General features: G+C 37.6%; 1 protein-coding gene across 7 annotated transcripts in view; it reads right to left on the reverse strand.

Annotated features, from left to right (window-relative positions):
- LOC139130335 (transmembrane protein 131-like) overlaps nt 1–26,658 on the reverse strand; it is a 273,369-nt gene that overhangs the window by 99,194 nt on the left and 147,517 nt on the right. For all 7 annotated transcript variants that reach the window (XR_011551826.1, XM_070696090.1, XM_070696089.1 and 4 more), the window contains exons 18-24: nt 24,374–24,449; nt 12,728–12,845; nt 10,730–10,865; nt 10,193–10,308; nt 9,773–9,836; nt 9,217–9,389; nt 6,000–6,139 (exon numbers count right to left, since the gene is read on the reverse strand). Coding sequence is in view for 6 of the 7 variants with exons in the window: in XM_070696090.1 (XP_070552191.1) it covers nt 6,000–6,139; nt 9,217–9,389; nt 9,773–9,836; nt 10,193–10,308; nt 10,730–10,865; nt 12,728–12,845; nt 24,374–24,449 (823 nt within the window). In the remaining variant the exon portion in view is untranslated. The remainder of the gene's footprint in view (nt 1–5,999; nt 6,140–9,216; nt 9,390–9,772; nt 9,837–10,192; nt 10,309–10,729; nt 10,866–12,727; nt 12,846–24,373; nt 24,450–26,658) is intronic.

The following is a 26,658-nucleotide window of genomic DNA, read 5'->3' on the forward strand; positions in this document are numbered from 1 at the left end:
TATGAGTGCTATCATTTGAATGTAAACAGCACTTAAATTAGTTACAGATGGTGAAATGCCTTCCACTGTTGGGGGTGATTACGACATCTAGAATTATCCTGGATCCAAATTCTCAATAGTTCTTGTGTATCTTACATGGAAATGTTGCAAAAATTGATCCGCAATGAAAAAATTTACTTCAGCTTTGTTTTCTGGATCAAATTTTACTACAAATTGATACCAAATATGACAAAATTATGTTCACAGCCTTCGAAACTGTCTCACAACATATCCTGGGTTGGTGTAGGTCATTTAAGGTCACAAACTGAGAAAATTACCTAAAATATAAAAATTTGGGTTTCCCAGCACTTTCAGAAAATTTATCTAATGACATCCCTCGGGACTTTTGTACCAAATTACAAAGCTATCAGACAAGTAATTTTGAGAACAAGTTTTCTTGACCAAAAATGACAAAATTGTCTAAAAAATACAAATTTGTATATTTCAGGACAACTTCCACATAACTAACTATTGTCATCCCTGGACATCTGTACACCAAATAGAAAAGCTGTCTGTCCAACGGCTTTAAAAAGAAAAGTTTTTTACGATTTTTTGACCAAAAATGACAAAAATTGCCCCAAAACAGTAGTTTATCAAATTTTGTCATAATTTCAACAAATTAAAAGGGCAACGCCCTTGCAAACATCCAACCCAAATTTGAGAGAAACTGGGCTGACGGTTTCAGAGAAGAAGAACTTTTACTTAAAGCTGTCTGACCAGCAGTTTTGAAAAAACAAGCAACCAAACAGTTGACAGAGCTCTGCTGTGTTATGTAGAGAATAGCTTTTTGTGACACATGTATTGATGAAGAAAGTGGATATCTTTGATAGCTCATTTCAGGATGGCGTGACCAAAAGCGCAAAATTAGCTGCAAAAATACAAAATTGATGATTTCATCATAATTTCAATATATTACATTAAGATAAAGCCTAGGAACCTGTATACCAAATATCAAAGCTATCAGATGAGTAACTTTTGAGAAACAAGTACTTTTGACCAAAAATGGCAAAAATTAACCCAAAAATACAAAAATTGAAGATTTCATCAAATTTCAATATAGCATACTAAGACAACCCCTAGGAACCTGTATACCAAATATCAAAGGCATCAGACACGTATTTTTTGAGAAACACATTTTTTGACCAAAAATGGCAAAAATTGCAATAAAATACAAAATTACAGATTTCCTCATATATTCAATATATCATATTTAGTTCATCTGTAGGAACCTGCATACCAAATATCAAAGCTGTCAGACGAGCGGTTTTGATGAAATAAAGTTTTGACCAAAAAAGACAAAAAAATTCCTTAAAAATACAGATTTTGCATATTTCATCACAATTTGAACAAATCTAAGTTGGGTTAACCCAAGGGACCTGTATACCGAATAACAAAGCTGTCTGACCAGCGGTTAAGAAGAAGAAGATTTTTTACCAAAACGCCTAATTTGCATATTTTCAAGAATATCAAAAAAATTTAAAAAAAATAGTTTCTCAAAATCACATTTTTCATCTACACAACAAATATCAAATTAGTAAGTACTGCGGTTTTCAAGATATTTGAGTAGACGGACGCCTCACAAACAGACATACATACATACATACATACATGCATACATACATACAGACTGATGACGGACACCGGACGGATACCCATTCCAACAGCTTCTATAGACTATAGTCTATAGTAGCTAAAAAATATGATGTTTGGTGGCAAAATTTTCATATTTCATATTTATTATTCAATTTTCATATTTCAAAACACGTGACACTCACTGTCTTTGATTTGTGCATTCAATGGGTAAATACATTCATAACAAGTCATCGTTGATGACACAGTCCCCACTTGTTAATGGGTACTTTGATTACAGGTCCTCAGAGAGGATAGAGTCCTCTTCATTACGTCTGTGATAAAAATACTTTTGAATAAATTCGCTTGATACATGTCTGAGCTGTAGTTCAGGACATGAAAGAATCGTAATAAAATGGCCACATGGCGGCCTTATTGGATCATATCACAGAACAAATCTATGTGCATATGTATGACAGACATCCAGCTCTATGGGTTTGCTCAGAATTAGATATATGCATAATTAATGAGGTACAGTATGAAGCATCATAAGGTCTCCCATCATACCATATGTGAAGGGTGTACCACTTGTGGTTCCTGAGTTATGGACAAATATGTATATTTGAGGTCAAAGGTCATCGAGGTCATGTGACATTTTGTCAAAAAAATTGTAGTGCTAAGTTATCCCTATATACCAAAAATCAGACCTCTAGCTCTATTGGCTCGCTCAAAATTAGATATGCGCATAATTGATGAGGTACAATATGTGGCGTCATAAGCTGTCCCATCATACCATATATGAAGGGTGTACCACTTGTGGTTCCTGAGTTATGGACAAATATGTATATTTGAGGTCAAAGGTCACCGAGGTCACGTGACATTTTGTCAAAAAAATTGTAGTGCTAAGTTATCCCTATATACCAAAAATCAGACCTCTAGCTCTATTTGCTTGCTCAAAATTAGATATGCACATAATTAATGAGGTACAATATGTGGCGTCATAAGGTGTCCCATCATACCAAATATGAAGGGTGTACCACTTGTGGTTCCTGAGTTATGGACAAATATGTATATTTGAGGTCAAAGGTCACCGAGGTCACGTGACATTTTGTCAAAGTGTCTGAGATATCTGCGTGAACGGATGGACTCCTGGATGGACTCACGGACGGACATGACCCAATCTAAAAGCCCCCTTGACTTTATCTTTGGGGACTAAAAACTGTGTAACTGCATCCTTTTTGCAATATGAATACGATGAGAAACTAAAATTTTTATTTTTCTTGGCCTTATACATGGGAGTCTATGCACGAGCGTTCGATCGCGTAGAGCCATTAACATTCTAATCAATACTGAAAGCGTACGTGATCGGCAATGCATTGTGGGAAATAGCGCCCCCATTCCTTGGGTGGCGAGAAAAAAATTCAAGTGTGTATCACGTGATTCCTTTGTTATACTGCACTTTGAACCCTTCCCATAGTCACCTGATCACTCTAATGGCGCTATAACAGTGTAACCATCATGCGTGACCTCGCGATCTTTCAAATGACGCAAACCGTTTCAAAATCGGGTAATTACTCGCAGATTTAGACTTTTTTGAACAATTGACTGTTATTTTTGTAATTTTGACAACATATACAAGAAATTTTATTGAAAATCTTCAGTTTAGGCATCAAGTTATCCATGTTTTCACTTATGTTAGGAAGCAGCTGGTCACTCTCTATGAATGGAATGTAAACAACACGTACGTTGCGTTAGTTTTTGATAGTTGTTCGCTGTCTAAAGGTACGGTATTGTTTTTCACGTTAAAGACCCCGCCCATCTTTAGAATATTACGTAATATGTTCTGAAAGTCGTATTTTTCAAATTATTTCCCTTATTTTAATGTTCTTCAGTTGTCTTATACGGTACATTACATCAGCGGGTAGCCATTTGCAATACATGTTCTATGATAGGATTGAAATACCGATCTTGTAGTAACAAAATCGACCGTATACTTTTCTTGGCATGCACTTCCTGTTTACATAGACTGTGAGTACCTATGTGCTCAACTTAGTTCATAAGTGAATTTTAATAAAAAATGCTTCAAGTTACATGAATATTTTGGTATTTTTGTGTTCATTATTGACTTGACTTTCAAAATTAACTAGAATTTTCTCCAATTCCGTTAGGTTTCATTCCAAAAGCTTGGTCTAAAAATACACCTTGAACTAATTTGCATATTGACATGTATTACGTAATGATGGATAGTGTTTCACTCATGATGGCATCAGCAGAAGGGATTCAAGTCTGACAAAGGGAAACTGCAACAAACCTTTCTTTTATTGAAATATACTGATCTGTAGTTATTCTAGCATATTTTGAGCATGTGTTGATGTTTTGTTTAAATGCAACTAAATTTTAACAAGGGCAAGAACAAAAATCTGATTGACCAAAACATTCACCAGTACACTCATCAAGTTAGTTTCAAATTTGGGAATTTTTTTGCGTTGAACACAGAAGACAAGACTGTGTAGAAATAGTTTGTCAAATTTTTAACAATTATGTGTACTGGGTACCACACCTGACATCATTTCAAGGGGACACGTACTTGGCCAATTTGCTGGGGGCAGGGCAGGGGTAGCCAATAGGTACTAGGTCAACAAAAAGGTGAATTGTCCACGGTCACCTCCTTTATGTGAAACACTGACATCAACAAGCCAATCTTCAAAGTTTAAAATAAATCATACTGCGCACACAAACACACAAGAAAATAACTTTACACACACAATATATATAATATAAAATATTATATTTCTTCTTGTCTAACCAATTCAGAACATTTCCAAGCAGTTACAGAAACAATCATTTGTTTATTTCTCATTGATTGCTGTAGCATAACTCGCTATTGGAGAAAAAAAAGGGAACTAGAATGGGTTTTACAAACAAAACACTGTTTTTTTGACATCTGCAGTGCTCATCTACCTCCCTGGCACTGTCTCGAATTTTGAGAACGGGCGATGAATGCATGTGAATCGTATAGACGACGGCGCTTCTGCCCCCGGCGTCTGCCATGCCGGGCATGCCATGCCTGCCAGCGGGTCCTACTAATTACTGCCCGTAACCTCCCAATTACTGTAATCAATCGATATCTCAACACCAAAGACCACTACTCTTTGTCACAACAAACGAAACAGTATTTCCAGATCCGAAAAATGTTGATTTTCGAACGAGTAGCAACGCTAATCGTGTGATCGTGTACATGCATCACCACTGCCACACGGTAGTATGCCCGTCGACGTCCGACCACTGCCCGTCAGGAAATTTACCTTCTGATTACTGTAATCAGTTGATATCTCATATCAAAATCATTACTCACTCTAGAACAAAACAAAATTGTCGTCCCAGCCCCAAAAACGTTGATTTGCGAACGAGTGGCAACGCTGATCGTATTGAATGTGCGAACGCTGCCCGTCATAGTAGGGGCGCCTGCAGGTCATGTTCTAGAATTTACTCTACCGCGTTCGATTGTTTGTAACAACTTCCGTTCCTTTCCTCCAATTATTAGATTTCCGAGACCAACGCTCGTGTATGGACTGCCTTATACATGGGAGACTATGGACTGCCTTATACATGGGAGTCTATGGACTGCCTTATACATGGGAGTCTATGGACTGCCTTATACATGGGAGTCTATGGACTGCCTTATACATGGAAGTCTATGGACTGCCTTATACATGGGAGTCTATGGACCGCCTTATACATGGGAGTCTATGGACTGCCTTATACATGGGAGTCTATGGAGGTGAAAACTAAAAAGTCCTCTAACACGGCCAAATTTGATGGCATTGTGAAACAAATCGATGTGCATCTGTATGAGGTAGGGTACTATCCTTGTACCAAGTTTGAACGAAATCGCTCCAGGCGTCTCTGAGATATCTGCGTGAACGGACGGACGCACGGACGGACGCACAGACGCACACACGGACATGACCAAACCTATAAGTCCCCCCGGACGGTGTCCGTGGGGACTTAAAACATCACAAAGATGTCTCTTAACCCTTTCCATATCTTATTATACCACATAAAAAATGGAACTTTATCACATGTCAACTAATTCTCCATGGGCCTCCCTACCATTTTGCTAACCATTTAGTTGTATGGCTACTCAGAGTATGATTGCCTGCACTGTAAATTTCTCTTGACAATTCATCTCAACACAGCTACATTCCCACTTTGAAGAAAATCTGATAATCTTCAGCCAGTTGCTCATAATGGCACTTTGGATCTTGAAACTTCACTGAACAATCATCATCTCAATTCTGGAGAAAGGAAGTGAGTGTCCGAAAACAATCCTCACAATTCCCACTGAATCATTGACAATGTATGCAACACATAAATACATTGAAACTTACTGTCACAATCTTGAAGATGACTCTGCTTAAGTTCAAACAAGAGAGTACTATTTGCACCAGGTTTTCTACCACTGACGCGGAATTCACCTCTTGCACCCTGGCCTTCAACTAGCAGGAAATCCAAAATTGTAAGATTGTTCCTGAAATAAAGAATAAATGCAATAAAACCACATCAACTGATCACAGTCACAGCATAAATTTTCATATTTAGGGGTTATTACCTGAGTTTGGGCGATACTGCATCGTATTCGAGTGATGTGTCCTATTTTGACGAGTTGCACACCCCTTTATCATACATGCATGCTTTGATTATGACTGTTTTCCTACAGACGCTCTGAAATTAGTGACGAAATCAACTTGAAATCGACCTTGCTACCTCCTTATACACGAGCAGGGGCTTATACTCGGACGAGTACGGTATATAAAGTTAGTTGCTAAGGAGTGATGACAACCGTATCACTTCTTGATATTGGGCCATTCCACTTCAAAGGAGTGTTTATGGAGCACTTTTAAAGCGAACAATTTAAACGATGTCAACACAGGTTTTCACAATTTGAAGAAGATTTATTCCCAGTTTAAAATGACGGTGGATGTAAAACATAGGCCAGAGTGTGTAAAATAGGTGTGTTTTTGTGTTGTGATACATAACCTCATTCCAACCTAAAAGTTGTGAGGCCGCCAAAATTGGGTCAAAATGCTCGTGCCACGCCAGTGTTCGATTTCAAACTCGATCGAGAGCGACATCTATGAATGCGCAGTGGATATAATATCCATACCAGTCAGTTTATCTCGAAGAATTATACATGTCCCCAGACGTCAAATATGCCGAATTTACCATCTTAGCGGATTAGGGAAAACATGAAGTGAGTACACTGTAAGCTGTAGTGTCATAACTCGTTCGTGATTTTGTTGCTTTACGAATAAAATATTTCAAAGGTATTTTCGTTGTCTGCTCATATATTTTCGTTCCTGGCTTGCATAAATAGAACTAAACTTCCTTTAAAAACCTTAGTGAAAGTTTGACTTTCCCTAAATCTTACATTGTATCTGAAACCTGAACCGCACCAGTGCCACCATACACAATCATGACCTGTGAATCTCACTGACAGGTACAAATCGGAAATATTATGTGCACCTTCAACCTTGTCTGTAGTGAGTATTTTCAGTGCGGTTGGATTTTTGTGGCTCATTTACGGCTGTAAACGATGTAATTCACCGCCCAGGAAACTTGTTGTAAAGCGGTTCTATCATGATGCACTGTCAACCGATATCTTACATGTAATCTTCAGCAGCGTAGACGACATGAAAACACAGCACCGCCATGGAACCAGCCGTGAACGATGACATTGACAGGTGTCAGCAAATGATACAAATTTTAAATACGTTTGTTTGTATGTTTTTGGTACAATTGTACTTGTGCCTAAGTGCAATGCCCATGAAGTAACTGCAAACAACAGAATTTTGACCATAATCATAATGACGTTTCGGATTGTCATTTGTCTTATTGGTTATTCGCTCAGCTGTTTTATATGTACATATACCAACGAAGGTCATGCATACCAGCAAAGGTCACGCTTACGCGTCGCTGTAAGTAGTTCGGTTACAGTGAATCTATAATTCGTATTTTCACTAGTTAAAATATGGGTTCATATCAGTACCGTCTAAACAATAGAAGAATGGCAATACAGACATAGCATGTATGATAACTCATTTTATTGATTTTATAGAACATTTATTTCTGAATTTTGATACTGTAGCAACAATATTTGCTGTGAACAGCAAAAAGGCCTTTCTTACACTGATACATTATATTCTTTCTACGATTGTATGCAGGCAGCTGTTCATTGATCATCTTAAACCATAAAATTACCAAGCGACAAGTTGCAGTACAAAAATATTATATTGTTTCTCCTATGATGATGGTATGAGCTGGTCATTTAGTGATTAACAGCAATCAAGGCTGAAGGGCTTCCATTGACTTTTACAGCCACATTAGATTTTCACTGAAATAGCCTATAAAGACCTACATAAGACATTTGCCATACCAAAACTAACATCTATTCATCATTTGACAAAGAATATCATATTGACAGTAAGCAATTATGGCTTCTTCTGCTTTGTTTTTTATATACTATTTTGGGTTTATATCTAGTTCAGCAGTTGTCTTCTGCCATCTACACAATGTTGGTAGTGGCACCAGAGTTTTATCATCAACCTTCAAGTTCACACTGCCTGATAATCAGTCTTTAGACTGAGGGCTAAAGTGGGTGTGTCTATCATCACTCATTATATATTCAAAATGCCGACTCTGCACTCCACATAGTGATGTGTTGCGTGCTAGGAGATCTTTGATTATCCGCAAAATTTCTAAGTGGCACAGGCATGCATGTGTTCAGTTGCTACAATAGTGGCTGAGAACGACAGGGAACTACTTGAGTTGCTATGCAGCCAAGACCAAACATATCAAGTGTATTTTCACCCAAAATACAGTATGTTCAGAAAACCTTGGCAATTTTAACAAAATTTACAGATGAGATGTTCTGGGAGAATAATTGCTTTACAAATGATAAATGATATACAGAAACCCACATGATATGTCTGCCTGGAATTTTCAATGGACGATATGGCAAAATGATGGCAAATTGTTGCAAAATCTCTAAAATAGCAACTTGCATTTCGGAGCCTTTAATTATGTAAAGGTGCCACTGGTCACCAAATACGGCTGTTTCTCATGTAGTTCTGGTGGTTTACAGTGTAAAGAAGGGCATTTCTTGCCTTAAGCTTCTTTGGACGAAAATGCACAAAAAATCAAAGTCTTGTGTGCCTGAGGAATGCTTAAATCGAGGGGTCACAGGTAACTCAATGTTTTTCATTTGTAGCGTGACCCTTCGAATTCATTGCTTTAATTCTTTTATTGATATATTCAAGTGATCTCCACAATGTTAACAAAAACATTATCGGCTCTCCAAACACCGAGAAAAATAAAACTCTATTTTATACATGTACACTTGATACTTGGCCGCCATGACAGTAGGTTGTTAGAGCAGGAATTTTCAAGCATGCTTTGCAGTATTATGATAATAGGAATCGCGCTCAGTCCAAAGACTGAATAATAGCAAGTACTTGTGTTTGACTATTTCCTTTACATACCACTATTTTTCTTACTGTCCTATAATCAATGCATGCTAATGTGCTTTTCACACGTTTCATTTCTTACCTTATCAATATCAGCGATGTTCTGATAACTTCATCTACAGGCATAAAACCTAGGTTGACTGTCACGTTGGATCTTGATTTGATGAGCAGTGGTATACTACTTGTATTGGTTTTCACACTAAATGTACTCTCAACATCATGTCTCTGTTTGACACTGCTACTTTGCACAGATGTCTACACAAGGAATATACAACATGTACTCCATCAGTTATTGAACAGAAATAATATTTTGTCATTTCAACCAACTTACAACATGACATTTACCAGGAAAAGAGTAATACAAAAACAGTATCCATCAAACTAGCATTTAGAAAAAATGAAACATGTTCTACTTTGTAACAGACATGCAGTTTTTCTGATAATATCACCATAGGGCTGAGCCTATAAGCTAGTGCAGAGTAAGCATCGATGGCCTGGCTGGCTATGTGTACTGTAGGGCTGGTTGTGTAGAAGCAGGGCATCCCATTGCTGCATTGGACAAGGAATGACTTTACGCATGCTCCAGGCTCCTATGCATACTTGTTTGGCAGTGAAATATCATTGACTCAGATACTTACATTGTGCAAATCTGCTAGAAAAAAAGTTTTTGAACCATCTTCATCAATACTGTCTGGATCAAACCTAGTTACAAAGTAGGATGTCAAAACATGATGTAAGTAATCATGCATTCATCACTGATAATCTTTTGAAGTAAATGCTTTCTCTGGACGTAATACACTTGAGATGTTACTTAAATTACGTGGACATTCCTTCCAGTAATGTGATGACAGTTGTCAGGACAATTTGGTTTCACATATGGATCAGTTGTATTTTAATGATTTAAATACATGAATTACTTTATTGCAACACTAGGATTTCACTTGAAACCTAGACTTCTGGTATTTGAATCACAAATGGACATTCAACTTTGTTGATGTAGCCTGACCACACTGAGAACTGATTTCAGTGATGTACTCAACTTTAACAAAAAAGCTTACCTTTCTCTATCCATTATTACTTCTAAAATTGTTTGATGATTGGGGTAGCTGGTAATTGGCAATAATTGAACCAACAAAGGCACATCTGATGGGTTGTAAATTTTTACTTCTTCAATCTGTACAAAGCACAGAAATTTCAGGCAATTGGTTACTGCTTACAACTGCTAGTGAACTCAATAATCTCCTTTATAAAATATTTAATTATCTACCTGATAAAATCTTTGTCCTCAACAGAGAAGCTATGAACCTTCACGATCACATATTTACAGTAGTCCTCCGAGTATTAGCCCTTAGTTTGGCAAATAAAACTGTGCTTATACTAGGGGAGGGGCTTATATTCAAGCAACCCATGCTAGCTGCCATTTATGTTTAAATTTATGCATGATTATTGAACACCACTCAAGCTTTCAATCACTTTCAAACACTGACTGACATCCAAAGAAATTGTATAGGTTGAACAAAGTATTGACAAGATATATTCTCAAGATGTACGATCTCAATTCAATTCAATATAATCACATATGATTTACCACTTACAGAACTGTTTCCAATTTGAGTCAGAGGAAACTGGATATGGTCTTTACGCAGTAGTGATGGCCAAATCAGCTGAGCCTCTGCTGGTATGTTAAAGCCTTTTACTAAATTGGTATTTAACTTTAAGGTGATATTTGCACTGGTGACAAAATCGAAAACAAATCATAAGTTTACATCAGATGATCTATTGATAACATCTATGCAATTTTTTCAAGATTTGCGTGTACTGAGTGTGAGAGTCTGATACCAGTTCTACTGGTGCTACATAGATATATATGTTAGTGAGTGTGAGAGTCTGATACCAGTTCTACTGGTGCTACATAGATATATATGTTAGTGAGTGTGAGAGTCTGTATAGATATATATGTTAGTGAGTGTGAGAGTCTGATGCCAGTTCTACTGGTGCTACATAAATATATACGTTAGCGAGTGTGAGAGTCTGATACCAGTTCTACTGGTGCTACATAAATATATATGTTAGTGAGTGTGAGAGTCTGATACCAGTTCTACTGGTGCTACATAGATATATATGTTAGTGAGTGTGAGAGTCTAATACCAGTTCTACTGGTGCTACATAAATATATATGTTAGTGAGTGTGAGAGTCTGATACCAGTTCTACTGGTGCTACATAAATATATATGTTAGTGAGTGTGAGAGTCTGATACCAGTTCTACTGGTGCTACATAGATATATATGTTAGTGAGTGTGAGAGTCTAATACCAGTTCTACTGGTGAGTGTGACAGTCTGATACCAGTTCTACTGGTGCCAAATACCATATGGTATATATATATATATATATATATATATATATATATATATATATATATATATATATATATATATATATATATATATATATATATATATATGTTAGTGAGTGTGACAGTCTGATACCAGTTCTGCTGGTGCTACACAGATATTTATGTGAGTGTGAGAGTCTGATACCAGTTCTGCTGGTGCGACATAGAAATATATACATTAGTGAGTGTGAGAGTCTGATACCAGTTCTACTGGTGCTACATAGACATAAATGTTAGTGAGTATGACAGTCTTATTCCAGTTCTGCTGGTGCTACATAGATATACATCTTAGTGAGTGTGACAGTCTGATTCCAGTTCTACTGGTGCTACATAGATATATAGATATATTGGTTAGTGTGACAGTCTGATACCAGTTCTACTGGTGCTACATAGATATATATGTTAGTGAGTGTGACAGTCTGATACCAGTTCTACTGGTGCTACATAGATATATATGTTAGTGAGTGTGACAGTCTGATTCCAGTTCTACTGGTGCGACATAGATATATATGTTAGTGAGTGTGAGAGTCTGATACCAGTTCTACTGGTGCTACATAGACATAAATGTTAGTGAGTATGACAGTCTTATTCCAGTTCTGCTGGTGCTACATAGATATACATCTTAGTGAGTGTGACAGTCTGATTCCAGTTCTACTGGTGCTACATAGATATATATGTTAGTGAGTGTGACAGTCTGATACCAGTTCTACTGGTGCTACATAGATATATGTTACTGAGCGTTAAACATTGGCATTTAGTCTCATAGCAGTGATTTGCAGACATTCAACAAGTCTATTGGTTGTAACAGAATGACACTAGTACTAATAGTGCTGCATTGTTATATATTCAATCTTACACGTGAACAACAAAAAGTAACATGATCACAAGAAATAAACTTTTTTAGTAATTTTACTGTCTCGATATGGTCTTTGACATATAAAGAAATGTGCCAAAAGATTTCTTTGAAGTGAACACAGAGGCCCTCCCAATGTACTCTCCATTTTCTATGGATTGTATCTTGAAGATAATAGCAAGCTGTGTAGCATTAGTTATAGAGAATGAACTGAGATATACAACAGATAATCCATTGTCCAAAGCTTTGTATGAATTCCTTTTGTTGAGCACAGTACAGAACTGAAGGGAAGCAATAGTTTACAAAGGTGGCATTCCACAGCATTTTTTTATGTAAAAAAACTTACATGGCATATCCTGTATCTTGTATCTCTTGCCACTGACTGCGTAAAGTTTGATACAATTCTGTATCAATATCAACAATATCAGGTGGAAGGGAAAGACTGTGTAACCATTGATGGCCATCTGAAAGAATTATTAGTAATGAAAAATTCAACATTTCACACACAAGTTCTGCAATGAATTTGTGTGTGTTTTGTCTTCGAAAGCTTTGTAGTATTAACCTAGTATAAATGCATTTCACTCCCAATCATCCTTACTGTCTTGCTGTGTAGCCCTAGAGTTGACCGTACCGTGAAGTTCAAATTAGCATTCATGTTTTGTTTGTAGTACAGAGTCACACTTTCTTCAGCTGTGGTTTTGAAGCTGTCAATCATTCAGTTGCTGCACAAGTTTCAACATTTAGAACAATAGAATGCGATCACAACGAGGTGTTACTGCACCATTTGAGTTGTCAGTGTGTTGCCGCACTGCTGTTGCTGTGTGTTTTGAGAGGTTAGTTAGTTCCCACAAAAGCGTTGCCGCAGTGTTTGGGGCAATAAAACAATGGGAAGTGGGCACGAAACAATAGAAATCGCAGACCTTGCGGCAAAGAACAATGCTGCCACACACCACAAAATAGCCTTTTTATGTGATGCTGGTACTGTACACATGGTCCTTCCATAAAATGGTCAGGAACCACTATTGTTAAGACGTGCCAATGAGGGGATTAGCTGGTAGGATGCATGTTGTGCTGGCATTTGCTGTTGATGACGTCACACCAGCTGCAGCGTCCTCTCAAAGAGTGGGTATGGTGGTGTTGCCTTTGACGACGAAACTAGCCTGAATAGGCCATAAAGTGTACAGCTGCTTTGAAACGGCAGTATATTCTCCATAGGCAGTATTTCATGATGCGGAAAGTGGGTGATCTTTTTTCCTAATCGCCTTTTAGCGATAAATCAGCTTTTGATTACGTTATTGTGTGTAGGTCATTTGCATTGAATTACGTCTTTCATATGTGTCAGGACACCGTAAATTTTTGTTCTCTGTACACTGCAAATTTCTGACAGTCTGTTTCATTCTGATATCTGTTCTTGTGATTACAGTATATGTAAAACAAGTCATCGTTGATGACACAGTCCCCACTTGTTAATGTGTACTTTGATTACATGTCCTCAGGGAAGATAGAGTCCTCTTCATTAATTAGGTTTGTGATAAAAATACTTTGATACAGATGGCGCTCAATGGCCAAGAATGAGTTCCATGGTGATGAAAACATAAAACCAATGTAGGCCACCATCCTAAAGTTCATAAAATGAGTCAACTAGGAATTAATCAACAGGATGTTGCAAAACATTTTTGCATACAATTCTAACACTTGACAGATTATCACTGGTACCATATTTCATAAAGTTTGATGCAGTATTTACAACACTATGAGATCAACATCTGTATCAAGTTTCATCACATTTGACGTTGTATTAATTTGTGGCTATATCACCCTAATTAGGAAAGTTCATTACTTATGCAATTACAAATTAATTAAAATGACACTGATAAATGTCTTTTTCAATGCTAAAGCAATGTGAGCTTAACATCAGTTAACATCTGTATAAAGGTTCATGAATTTGATGCAGTACGTATTTCTTGACATATCAGCCTACTTACGAAACTTCAATAATTGACATGTTACTGCTACATGACGTGAAACAAATTGACGAGCATATGTATGAAATAGGTAAATGTCCTTGTACCAACTTTGAATGATACTGGTGGAAATATGTCTGAGTTATGGCTCTGTACATTTGAAAACTGTAACAAAATCACCGCCATGCAGCGATATTTGATCTTACTGTTTAAAAAATCAACATGTATATGTATGACGTAAGTCAATGTACATGTACCAACTTTGAATAAGATCAGTTGAGACTTGCCAGAGTTATGGCTCTCGACATTAAAACAACCATAACAAAATTGCTACCATGTGGCCATATTGGACCATCTCGTGAAACCAATCGACGTACATATGTATAAATAACTCAATGTCCTTGTACCAACTTTGAATAAATTTGCTTGATACATGTCTGAGTTATGGTTCCGGACATGAAAAAATCGGAAAAAAATGGCCACACGGCGACCATATTGGATTGTATCATAAAAACAAATCAATGTGCATATGTATGACATAGGTCAATGTCCTTGTACTAAGTTTGAATAAACTTGGTGAATAAAATTAGTTGAGACATGCCCAAGTTTTGGCTAAGGACACGAAAAAATTGTAACAAAATGGCTGCCATGCAGCCATATTGGATCATATCATGAAACAAATTGACATACATATGTATGACATAGGTTAATGTCCTTGTACCAACTTTGAATAAAATCGGTTGAGATATGCCTGAGAGTATTATGGCTCTGTACATGAAAATATCGTAACAAAATGGCCAGAAGGCAGCCATATTGGATCGTATCACATAACAAATTGACATGCATATGTATGACATTAGTCAATCTCCTTGTACCAACTTTGAATAAAATCGGTTGAAACATGTCTGAGTTATGGCTCTGTACATGACAACATCGTTACTGGCTGCCTAGCAGCCATATTGGATCGTATCACATAACAAATCGACGTACATATGTATGACATAAGTCAATAACCTTGTACCAACGTTGAATGAAATCGGTTGAAACATGTCTGAGTTATGGCTCTGTACATGAAAAAATCATAATAAAATGGCCGCCTGGTGGCCATATTGGATCGTATCACATAACTAATTGACGTGCATATCCATGACATTGGTCAATGTCCTTGTACCAACTTTGAATAAAATCGGTTGAAACATGTCTGAGTTATGGCTCTCTACATGAAAAAATCATAATAAAAATGGCCGCCTGGCGGCCACATTGGATCGTATCACAAAACAAATCGACGTGCATATGTATGACATATAAAGTAATCCTTATACCAAGTTTGAATGAAATCGCTTCTTGCATCTCTGAGATATCTGCGTGAACGGACGGACGGACGCACGCACGAACACAGGCAGGCACGCACGCACGCACGCATGCACGGACATGACCTAACTTATAAGTCCCCCCGGACGGTGTCCGTGGGGACTAATAAAGTTTGATGCAGTACTTTGGACATTCCCCCTAAAAACAAAAATCCATAATGTAAATGCAAACTTGCAATAAATTCATATATATAAATGATGCCACTAAGTGTCATTGATTTGTATTTACAACACTATGAGATCAAAATCTGTACCAAGTTTCATCAACTTTAACGCAGTATTTGTAGATATATATCACTCCACGGTAATTAGGAAAGTTCATTACATATGCAATTACAAATTAATTAACTTGACATTGAGAAATGTCTTTTTCACTGTTAAAGCAATGTGAGCTTAACATCTGTACCAAGTTTCATGAAATTTGATGCAGTATTTCTCGACATATCAGACTAGATACGAAAATTCAATAACTGACATGATACTGCTACATACTGTGAAACAAATTGATGTGCATATTTATTACATAGGTCAGTGTCCTTGTGCCAACTTTGAATGATACTGGTGGAAATGTGTCTGAGTTATAGCTCTGTACATGAAAAAATCATAACAAAATGGCCACCAGGCAGCCATTATATTGCATTGGACTATGAAACCAATAGACATGCATATTTATGACATGATAGGTCAATGTCCTTGTACCACCTTTGAAAAACATCAGTTGATACATATCCAAATTATGGCTCAGGACATGACAAAATCATAACAAAATGGCCACAAGGCAACCATTTTGCATCGGATTGTGAAACCAATGGACATGCATATTTATGACATAGGTCAATGTCCTTGTACCAACTTTGAATAAAATCCGATGATACATGTTATGGCTCCGTACATGAAAAAAAAATAACAAAATGGCCGCGCGGCGGCCATATTGGATCATATCGTGAAACAAATTGACGTGCATATGTATGATATAGGTCAATGTCCTTGTACCAACTTTGAATTAAATCCGATGATACATGTTATGGCTCCGGACATGAAAAAAAAGGAACAAAATGGCCGCGCGGCGGCCATATTGGATCATATCGTGAAACAAATTGACGTGCATATGTATGATATAGGTCAATGTCCTTGTACCAACTTTGAATAAAATTGGTTGAGATGTGCCTGAGTTATGGCTTCGTACATGAAAAAATCATAACAAAATGGCTGCATGGTGGCCATATTGGATCGTATCAAAAAACAGATCAATGTGGATATGCATGACATTGGTCGATGTCTTTGTACCAACTTTGAATAAAATCGGTTGAGATATGCTTGAATAATGGCTCCGTACATGAAAAAATCATAACAAAATGGCTGCATGGCAGCCATACTGGATCGTATCAAAAAACAGATCAATATGGAAATGCATGACATAGGTCAATGTCCTTGTACCAACTTTGAAAAAAATCAGTCGAGACATGCCTGAGTTATGGCTCCTTACATGAAAAAATTGTAACAATATGGCCGCTTGGCGGCCATTTTGCAACCATATCGTGAAACCAATCGACGTGCATACATATGATATAGATCAATGTCCTTGTGCCAACTTTGAATAAAATCGGCTGAGATATGCCTGAGTTATGGCTCCGCACACGAAAAAATTGTAACAAAATGGCCGCCATGCTGCCATATTGGATCATATCATGAAACAAATTGACGTGCATATGTATGATACAGATCAATGTCCTTGTACCAACTTTGAATAAAATCGGTTGAGATGTGCCTGAGTTATGGCTCTGTACATGTAAAAATCATAACAAAATGGCCGCACGGCAGCCATACTGGATCGTATCAAAAAACAAATCAATGTGTAAATGCATGACATAGGTCAATGTCCTTGTACCAACTTTGAAAAAATCGGTTGAGACATGCCAGAGTTATGGCTCCTTACATGAAAAAATTGTAACAAAATGGCCGCCATGCGGCCATATTGGATCATATCGTGAAACAAATTGATGTGCATACGTATGATATAGATCAATATCCTTGTACCAACTTTGAATAAAATCGGCTGAGATATGCCTAAGTTATGGCTCCGTACATGGAAAAATTGCAACAGAATGGCCGCATGGTGGCCATATTGGATAGTATCACAAAATAAATTGACGTGCATATGAATGACATATGAAGTAATCCTTGTACCAAGTTTGAATGAAATGACTCCAGGCATCTCTAGATGTCTGCGTGAACAGACGGACGGACGGAAGTAACCAAACCTATAAGTCCCCCTAGACAGTGTCCGTGGGGACTAATTAAACTGATCAGCCCAGTTTTTTGCTCACGTGTTTACACACGTGAGCATATGTTGCAGCGATGTCTGTCTGTCTGTCTGTCTGTGTGTCCATGTATCTGTCTGTCTGTCTGTCTGTTGGTCTGATATCTCAAAAACGGCTTGTCAGATCAGAATCAAATCTGGTACATATATTCAGTTAGCAAATGGCAAGAACTAATTTGTTTTTGGTGGGTGTGGCTTGCATACTTTTTACTCATTTGCATAATTAATGATTTTTGAAAAAACGGATATACATTAAAAACGACTACACATAATTAGATGAGATTTGCTACAAATGTTGATCAAATCAAGATATATCAGCAGTGAGAACCATTCAGGGGTTTCATGAAAGACAGTTGCTAATTTGCATATTTAATGAACTTTCCTAATTAGGGATATATGTCTGATTTGACTTGATCAAAATTGACGAAACTTGGTATGTATATTAAAGATACTATTATTTAACATTATTGAAAGTCAATAAGCGTTTTAACTTTAGCCGAATTCCTAATTTGCACATTTAATGAACTTTGCTAATTAGGGATATATATTTGAATTGACTGGACCGATGTTGATGAAACTTGCTACATGTATTTAGAGCTACTATGATACAACATTTTTGAAAGTCTTTAAGCATTTTTACTTCAGCCAATTCCGAATTTGCATATTTAATGAACTTTCCCAATTAGGGATATATATCTGAATTAACTTGATTGTAGTTGTTGAAACTTGCTATATATATACATCAAAGATACTGTGATATAACATTATTGAAAGTCAAAAGACATTTTTACTTCAGCCAATTCCTAATTTGCATATTAAATGAATTTTTATAATTAGGGATATTTATCTGAATTGACTTGATCAAATTTGATGAAAGTTGCTAATTACATTAAAGACACTATAATACAATATCATTGAAAGTCATTAAGCATTTTCTCTTCAGCCAATACCTAATTTGCATATTTAATGAACTTTCCTAATTAGAGATATATATCTGAATTGACTTGATCAAAGTTGACAAAACTTGCTACATATATTGCAGATACCATGATACAACATTATTGACAATCATTAAGCATTTTTACTTAAGTCAATTCCTAATTTACATATTAATGAACTTTGCTTATTAGGGATATATACTGGGATTTACTTGATCAAAGTTGGCAAAACATGCTATGTACATTGATGATTATACCTGGTTAAAACAATATCGAAAGTCATTTAGCCGTATTTTCTATCCTGGGTTGGTAACTCTGCTGGTGGACAGAATTGTCCCCGAGGTTATCATTCGCCCAGTTAAAGCGATGAAATTCGTTTCTTCGCCTCGATAAAGTTTGTATGTGCGATGTGTGATAGTGAGCATGCGTGTGTGAGTGCTTCACGAACTCTACAACGTGTGGAGCAGTCTCAGTCAGAAAAATGTAACAACTTAGCCGGCTATTGAACCACTCTTTTTTTGGGAGTGGAGATTTAGCTCAGCGGTTCTCTCTGTGGCCTGATTAAACATATCCACTGGTGGGAATTTCACGTGAAAAATATTGTTTTGATTCAAGCCCCATTAGCAATTTTTCTCACGTGTCATGAAGCCCTACCAGGCCACATGTTTGATGTGTCACTCAGGTCTCCAGGTAGTTTTAAAACAATGCTGCTACAAATACGACCAGATATGAACTGAAAATGCTCACGTGTTTCATTATATATTGCATTTATGTGCAAATTTGAACCTTTGCTACATGTTTGCAACTTCACTGAAAGTGTTATGATCAACATAATGAACAAAATTCACCACAGATCAATGCTAAAGGTTATTAAGTATTCAAATATTAATTAGCTGAAATAAAATAATTTATTTGAGTACTGTCATTGTATCACCACTTAATATAGCATGTGTAATTGCCTTTGGTCAAGTCTTTCAAGCAATATATGCCAAACTGTGAAAGCTTATTGGCAATGCAAATTATGAATTAGCTGACATGAAAATGCGAAATGACTTTCAATACTGTTATAACCTGGTATAATGATCTATGTACACAGCATGTTTTGCCAATTAAAATTTATATCTTCATTTCCTGGCCAGTTATCCAGTTTTGCTTTCAATTATTTGACAGTCCCATGTAGAGGGTTTTTTAAAACTCATTTCGATAGGAAATGAGAACACGATTGGAACTACTAATTTGGGATAATTGGATCTTCATATTTTTTTAAATTTATCAAAATTGTTAAGTGCTGTATAGCTGATTGTTGCAATTTTACACATTAAAAAAAGAAAAGCAGATGAGCTTACATTTGCAGATTAAATCGACACTAATTCACCATCCAATTATCCCAAATTAGTTCCAATCGTGTTTGAGACAGCATTTCAATTAGTTAGCTCCTGTTGTCTTTGTAAACATTTATCATCAGTTAACGTAAGCCACATAATATCACAGGGTAAGATGTATTTCAATGGCAGAGCCATATCTATAATTCAGGGCTTTCATTAACAGCCATCTGGCGGCGATTTTTCGCCGCCTGATAACGGGGGATTGTCAGTTGAAAACATATATCGTTATCCCTTCTTTCACCCTTTTTGTCGGCGTTTACATAGAAAATGGAACGATCGCCGGTTGAAATCAAACACCAATCCTTCCTTTTACCCTTTATGATCGGCTTTTACACAGAATTATAAAAAGTTACATGTGAAAATGTGATCTACGCTTCAATTAAGGGCGAATCTATAACGCGAACTTGCCTCGCTATCTTACTTCCGCATACGAAAGCTTCACTCAGAGTCAGATAATGGATGATCTAATTGTCTAATCAAGTCCATTGACATTAATGCCGCATGCCATGTGATTGGTTTATTTCCACTATCGTCAAATGTCTGACCCTGTGATTCATCTATTGTGTATAACCGGTTCACCTTATACCATTTCAAGCGGCCTGCGACGACTTGTTGAACTTGGAAACATCACACTCGGACTGAACTGTGCACGGTGTGACATCATGACACCGCGCCGAGCGGGTACTGTACTGTCGATTGATGCTGCTCGCGATTGGAGTCACCTCTCGATACACAAGATCTGTTCGAATGTTGTTATTCTCTACGCATCGTGTACTTATTTGTATCAGTTGCATCGCATTCAAACCAAAAGTGAGTACATCGCAATGACAGTTGCCTAGACCCTATACATCGCTTACGGCCTCCGTGCCTCCGACCCACTCCCAAAAGTGGGTTTTGCGTAAGTTTAGAAGCGCAGCTGAGCACATTGTGTACCTAGCCCTGCATACAGGTTTGTGTGTTCCCGGCGTCATACTGCCTCCTCACCGTATAACGCCGGGAACACAAAGACCTGTACGCAGGGCTAATCATGTACCCAGGCGAGCCGGGTGTGCTCGAAAACGAAACTCAGTGCGAGTTTGGGATTAAAAATGGGTTGTTTTTGGTGGAGAAACTGCACGCCGCAACCGAGGTGCTGCCAGCGATTTGGCACAACCCTGCCACGCAGAGCTGGCTTTCACCTAACAATGTACATGATGTACGTGTCAGTCGCCAAAGCAGCTTCAATCATAGACAGTAGAGGCCCCTCTGTTGTATATGCTTCAATTTCGCGATCACCTCGACAATAACGTGACTGTCTACTGAAGTTTATCCCTTCATTGTACTCTGTTTGATATTTCTATGCCCACAGGCTTTGAGCAAGTCTACATATGGAGGTACCACAGTCCCTCGTGCGCTATTCAGCTCTGGGACTATTCGCCCCATAGACGAGTGTACATAAGCGAGAAACAACCTAAGTCAGGAAATGAAATGGCTATGTCGTGTAGGGATTGTGCCACCATGTCATCTTCGACGTTCGATTTTACTGTGAAAAGTAGCAAGTTGCTCACGCTTATATTTTGACGATGTGTCCATCAAATTCGGCCGAAAATCACACGAAACAAGCGTTTTTGAAGCAAATTAAGTACCAGGTTTGAATTTTGAGAATGATAGGGAACGATTGACGGTTAAATGATAGATGAACTTGCTAATTTTCACAGTGAAATCGGACACGGAATGTGACATGGCGTGGTTTTTATAGCCATTCTGTTTCCAGACTTGGGTTGTTTCTCGCTTATATACACTCGTCTATGGGGCGAATAGTCCCAGAGCTGAATAGCCCACAAGGGACTGTGGGAGGTACAAACGAGACGAAAAAATAGGCCTTGTCCGAGTCGTCAGCTTCTTGCACCTTGTAGGCATTTGAAATGCCCATTACAAAAATGTGCTCTGTAGCAGCAAAGAATGGTGTATCTAAGAGCAGGATTGGTCGTGAAGATCTCCATGAAAAACTGACCATCAAACTGTAACTGAGCAAACGGCATTGGTAATAGGGAATCCCGAAACTGCTACACTGCGCTCTCGACTTTCACTTCATATGGTTTATTTTTTTACACGCGGATGCTTACAGCGGCCTAGATAGCAGTTAGCAGTGTGGTCTGATCGCAGGTCAATGGTAGCCCACCATTAACCTCTGACCCAAGGTTTTTCTATACAGTGTACGCAAACGGGATGGAAACTGTCTATGGTCGACCGTTCTTTAGACATCTTTCAATAAGTCGAACAACATTATCAACTTCTCGTTTGCAACAATATAAGGTCAAAAGATACAAATAATGTCCCTTTAATATCCAAGCCACGCCCACCAAAACCTTTTCAGTTCTGGCCATTTAGATCCTGAAGCTGTGTACCAAATTTGGTTGACATCCCTTCAGCAGTTCTTGAGATATCGGGTATACAGACAGACAGACAGACAGACACACACACACACACACACATCGCTAAACCATATGCTCACGTGTGTAAACACGTGAGCAAAAAATGGACATTTTAGAAAAGGCATTTTTATTTTGACATCCTATGTCCTCGAAAACCGCTGGCGCTTATGTACTCCTTTTCGCAGACGGGGGCATGTGAAGATCGTTTTAAACTTAAAGCTAGATTCCAAACACTGTCAACCTCTTCACTCTGTTCCTCTGAAATGTTGTTGAAATCGATGTCTCTTGTCATCAAAAACAAGTCATTGACAATGACATAGTCCCCACTTATAATAGGAGTATTAGTCTTGATTGGGCAGGGAAATGTGGTCATTAAGAAGTATCACTGGAGTGTATATGTTGAGATCTATGGGCACATAGGTCTATGTCGTTGTTCCCAATTTGAAACACATGAGGCATGTCTAAGTTATGGTTCTAAATCGGGAAAAAAGATCAGACCTCTAGCTGTATTGGCCAGCCAAGAAATACATATGCGCATAATAAATGAGGTACAATATGTGACATCTTAAGGCCTAATATCCTATCAAAATTGGAGGGTATAGAACTTGTAGTTACTGAGTTATGCATGTATATGTATAATCAAGGTTAAAGGTCATCGAGGTCATGTGACATTTTGTCAAAATATCTGAGATATCTGCCTGAATGGAGGGACATGACCCAATCTATAAGCCCCCTGGACTTCATTCGTGGGGCTAAAAACTGTGTCACTGCATCCTTTTTGCAATATGAATACGATGAGAAACTAAATTTTTATTTTACTTGGCCTTATACATGGGATTCTATGCAGAACTGACTTATATACATGGGAGTCTATGGAGAAGTGCCTTATACATGGGAGTCTATGGAGGTGTAAACTAAAAAGTCCTCTTACAGGCCAAATTTGATCACATTGTGAAACAAATCGACGTGCATCTGTATGGGGTAGGGTACTATCCTTGTGCAAAGTTTGAAAGAAATTGACCAGGGCATGTCTGAGATATCTGCGTGAACGGACGGACGGACGGACGGACGGACGGACATGACCCAATCTATAAGTTCCCCCGGACTTCGTCCGTGGAAACTAAAAATGAAATCATGGTCGTTATCATTACATTGGTAGTGACAGCAAGTGTAGTCTTGTCAAACCACGGCCCCTTTTGCCTATGTAACGCATGTGCATTGTCCTTCAGTTCATTGCACGTCAGGTAAAAATGTCGTCATCATTTATGCTAATGTCAGACCAAATTGCGGTAATCCCTTTACGCCAATAAACAGTGTAATGGAATTGCAACGCGAATCAGGACAATAGAAATGCATTGCATTTCCCGACCATTTTGCGGAGCAACAATGTCCTACATAGTTTGCTTGTGTCATCAAACTGCTAGACTGCTTGTAACACTGGAGGGTATATCCAATGGGAACAGGTCACTTGGCCACTCATTAACTACTGTGTACTCTCACCAGTATAAAGCAACACGAAAGCTTACCCTAGCAAAGTTATAGACAAAAGCTAAGTGGCAAGTGGGCTAATCTTTGCAATAACAAGGGGTTCTACAAATTACCTGCAGTTGAAGTAGGCAATCCAACATAACAGTCATCTTGACAAAGTTGTTTTGCATCGTAAAATACTCTCCCAACCTGTTCAAGAAATCATAGGTTTGTCATCAGCAGGGTTGATATTGACTGCCTGATATTAATGTATTTACCAATTTCTACGAACTCATATTCCAAATACTTGAAATAGACAAACATACTTCTCATGCACTTAAATGCACCCTTTTTATGAGGATAAAGTCACTGTAATATTACAAAATAACCATACTTTGCTACAAACAAAACTATAAATTAAAATACCTGTGACAAATACACATGCCAAGTACGTTTCACTTAAGATGGAGCTGCACGTTGCCAACACAGTTTTTTTCAAAGCATTATTCCTCATCTAAGACGACAGGAAAACCCCATCATACTATATATTTTTAAACATAGAGCCAAAGTCCCTGAAGCTACTATAGACATGGATACAAAATTAAGTATTTCCTCACTGTATGAATTATCTCACTAAGGTCATCCTAGGGACCTTTAAACCAAATATTAAAGCTGTCTGACCAGCGGTTTTGAAAAAATAACGCAATTATACGGTGTCGCTCAAATTTGATCAGAATTGGTACATACCAAAGATCAACAATAAGTGTTATTTCTATCTGTTCAGTACAGGAAAATTATACGTTACAACCAGAAAATTAACAAGAAATATTTAAACCAGAAAATTAAGAATGACAAAAGTAAATAAGGTCTGAAACTTTAGGTACTGAAGGTCAACTTTAGCAACATGCATAGCAGAGAATCTTTCAACCATATGGATGTACAAAAATAGACATCCATGGTTTCAGCAGATCTGTTAATATGTCACAGTTCATAAACAATGACAGGAAATGACCAATTAGCTGTTTCAGTTACTGCTACCACTCCCAAACATAATAGGTACCCTGCATACAAATAGGTTAAAGGTCAAAATCCTCTTATTCAGATGTGTGGGCTGATTCAGTTCACTGCCACCACTCCTGCACACTTGCAGTATTTCCCTTTTTCTTACCTCATTAGCACATTTTTGACACTGATGTGTTCATTTGAACAAATTCACATCTCAACCCCTACATCTACCCGTACACCAAATACTTAGATGGTAGCTTTGGCGGTATGGGAGCCTTTGTGTGTGACGGACATACATCCGCACATACATACCCACAAATATACAGACATACAGACGCCACTCAGACTCATCATATAAGCTCTTTTTGGTATTTATATATAAAACCAAATATAAGCTAAAAACAAGCGACCCAACAGTTGACAGAGCTCTGCTGTGTTATGTAGAGAATAACTTTTTGTGACACATGTATTGATGAAGAAGGGGGATATCTTTGATAGCTCATTTCAGGATGGCCTGACCAAAAATGGCAAAATTAGCTGCAAAAATACAAAATTGATGATTTCATCATAATTTCAATATATTACATTAAGATAAAACCCAGGAACCTGTATACCTAATATCAAAGTTATCAGATGAGTAACTTTTGAGAAACAAATATTTTGACCAAAAATGGCAGGAATTAACCCAAAAATACAAAAATACCGTCAAGGACAGTGTGCTCACATTCGGTTTGAATTGGTAAATTCAAGAAATATTTAAACCAGAAAAACAAGAATGACAAAAGCAAATAAGGTCTGTAACTTAGGTACTGGAGGTCATCTTTACGAACATGCAAATCAACTTCTATAGCAATGGGACAAGCAGATCCTACATACATAAGCAAATGTCAACAAAAAATTTGCCAGAGAAGCTTGACAAAAAGAAAAGGTGGGAGAGTGGGGAAAAAATAAAGAGTGGGAAAAAATGTACAAGGGATCTGGTAAAGAGTAACGCCACCTCATCAATCTTCTATCCCCTACCCCCTCCTGAATATCAAATGTTCCATCCCTTACATAAGACCAGCTGGCATGGCAGGAAATGTATTTACAACCTTGGGGATGTTTAAATTAATGCTATGAGTGCTATCTTCCGAATGTAAACAGCACTTAAGGTAGCGACTCAGGTTCATTGTCACTTATTTTCAATCCTCATTTTCACAAAGAAGACGTGGTCACACACCCGACATGTGGTACTTTTTTTATCTGCTCGGTCACCGAAGAGTTCAGAAAATTTGTTAGTTTTTCAAAAACAGTGCGCATACGGCTGTTTTACTCAAAAACACGTGTTTTTTAGTTTTTTTACTCAAAAAAGTGTAAGTACAAATCTCCAATCGGCCTTGGTGATCTGTTTACGGCAATCGACGGCTGGGTATAC

The sequence above is a fragment of the Ptychodera flava genome, chromosome 4, assembly GCF_041260155.1.
Source record: "Ptychodera flava strain L36383 chromosome 4, AS_Pfla_20210202, whole genome shotgun sequence".
Taxonomy (NCBI): Eukaryota; Metazoa; Hemichordata; class Enteropneusta; family Ptychoderidae; genus Ptychodera; species Ptychodera flava.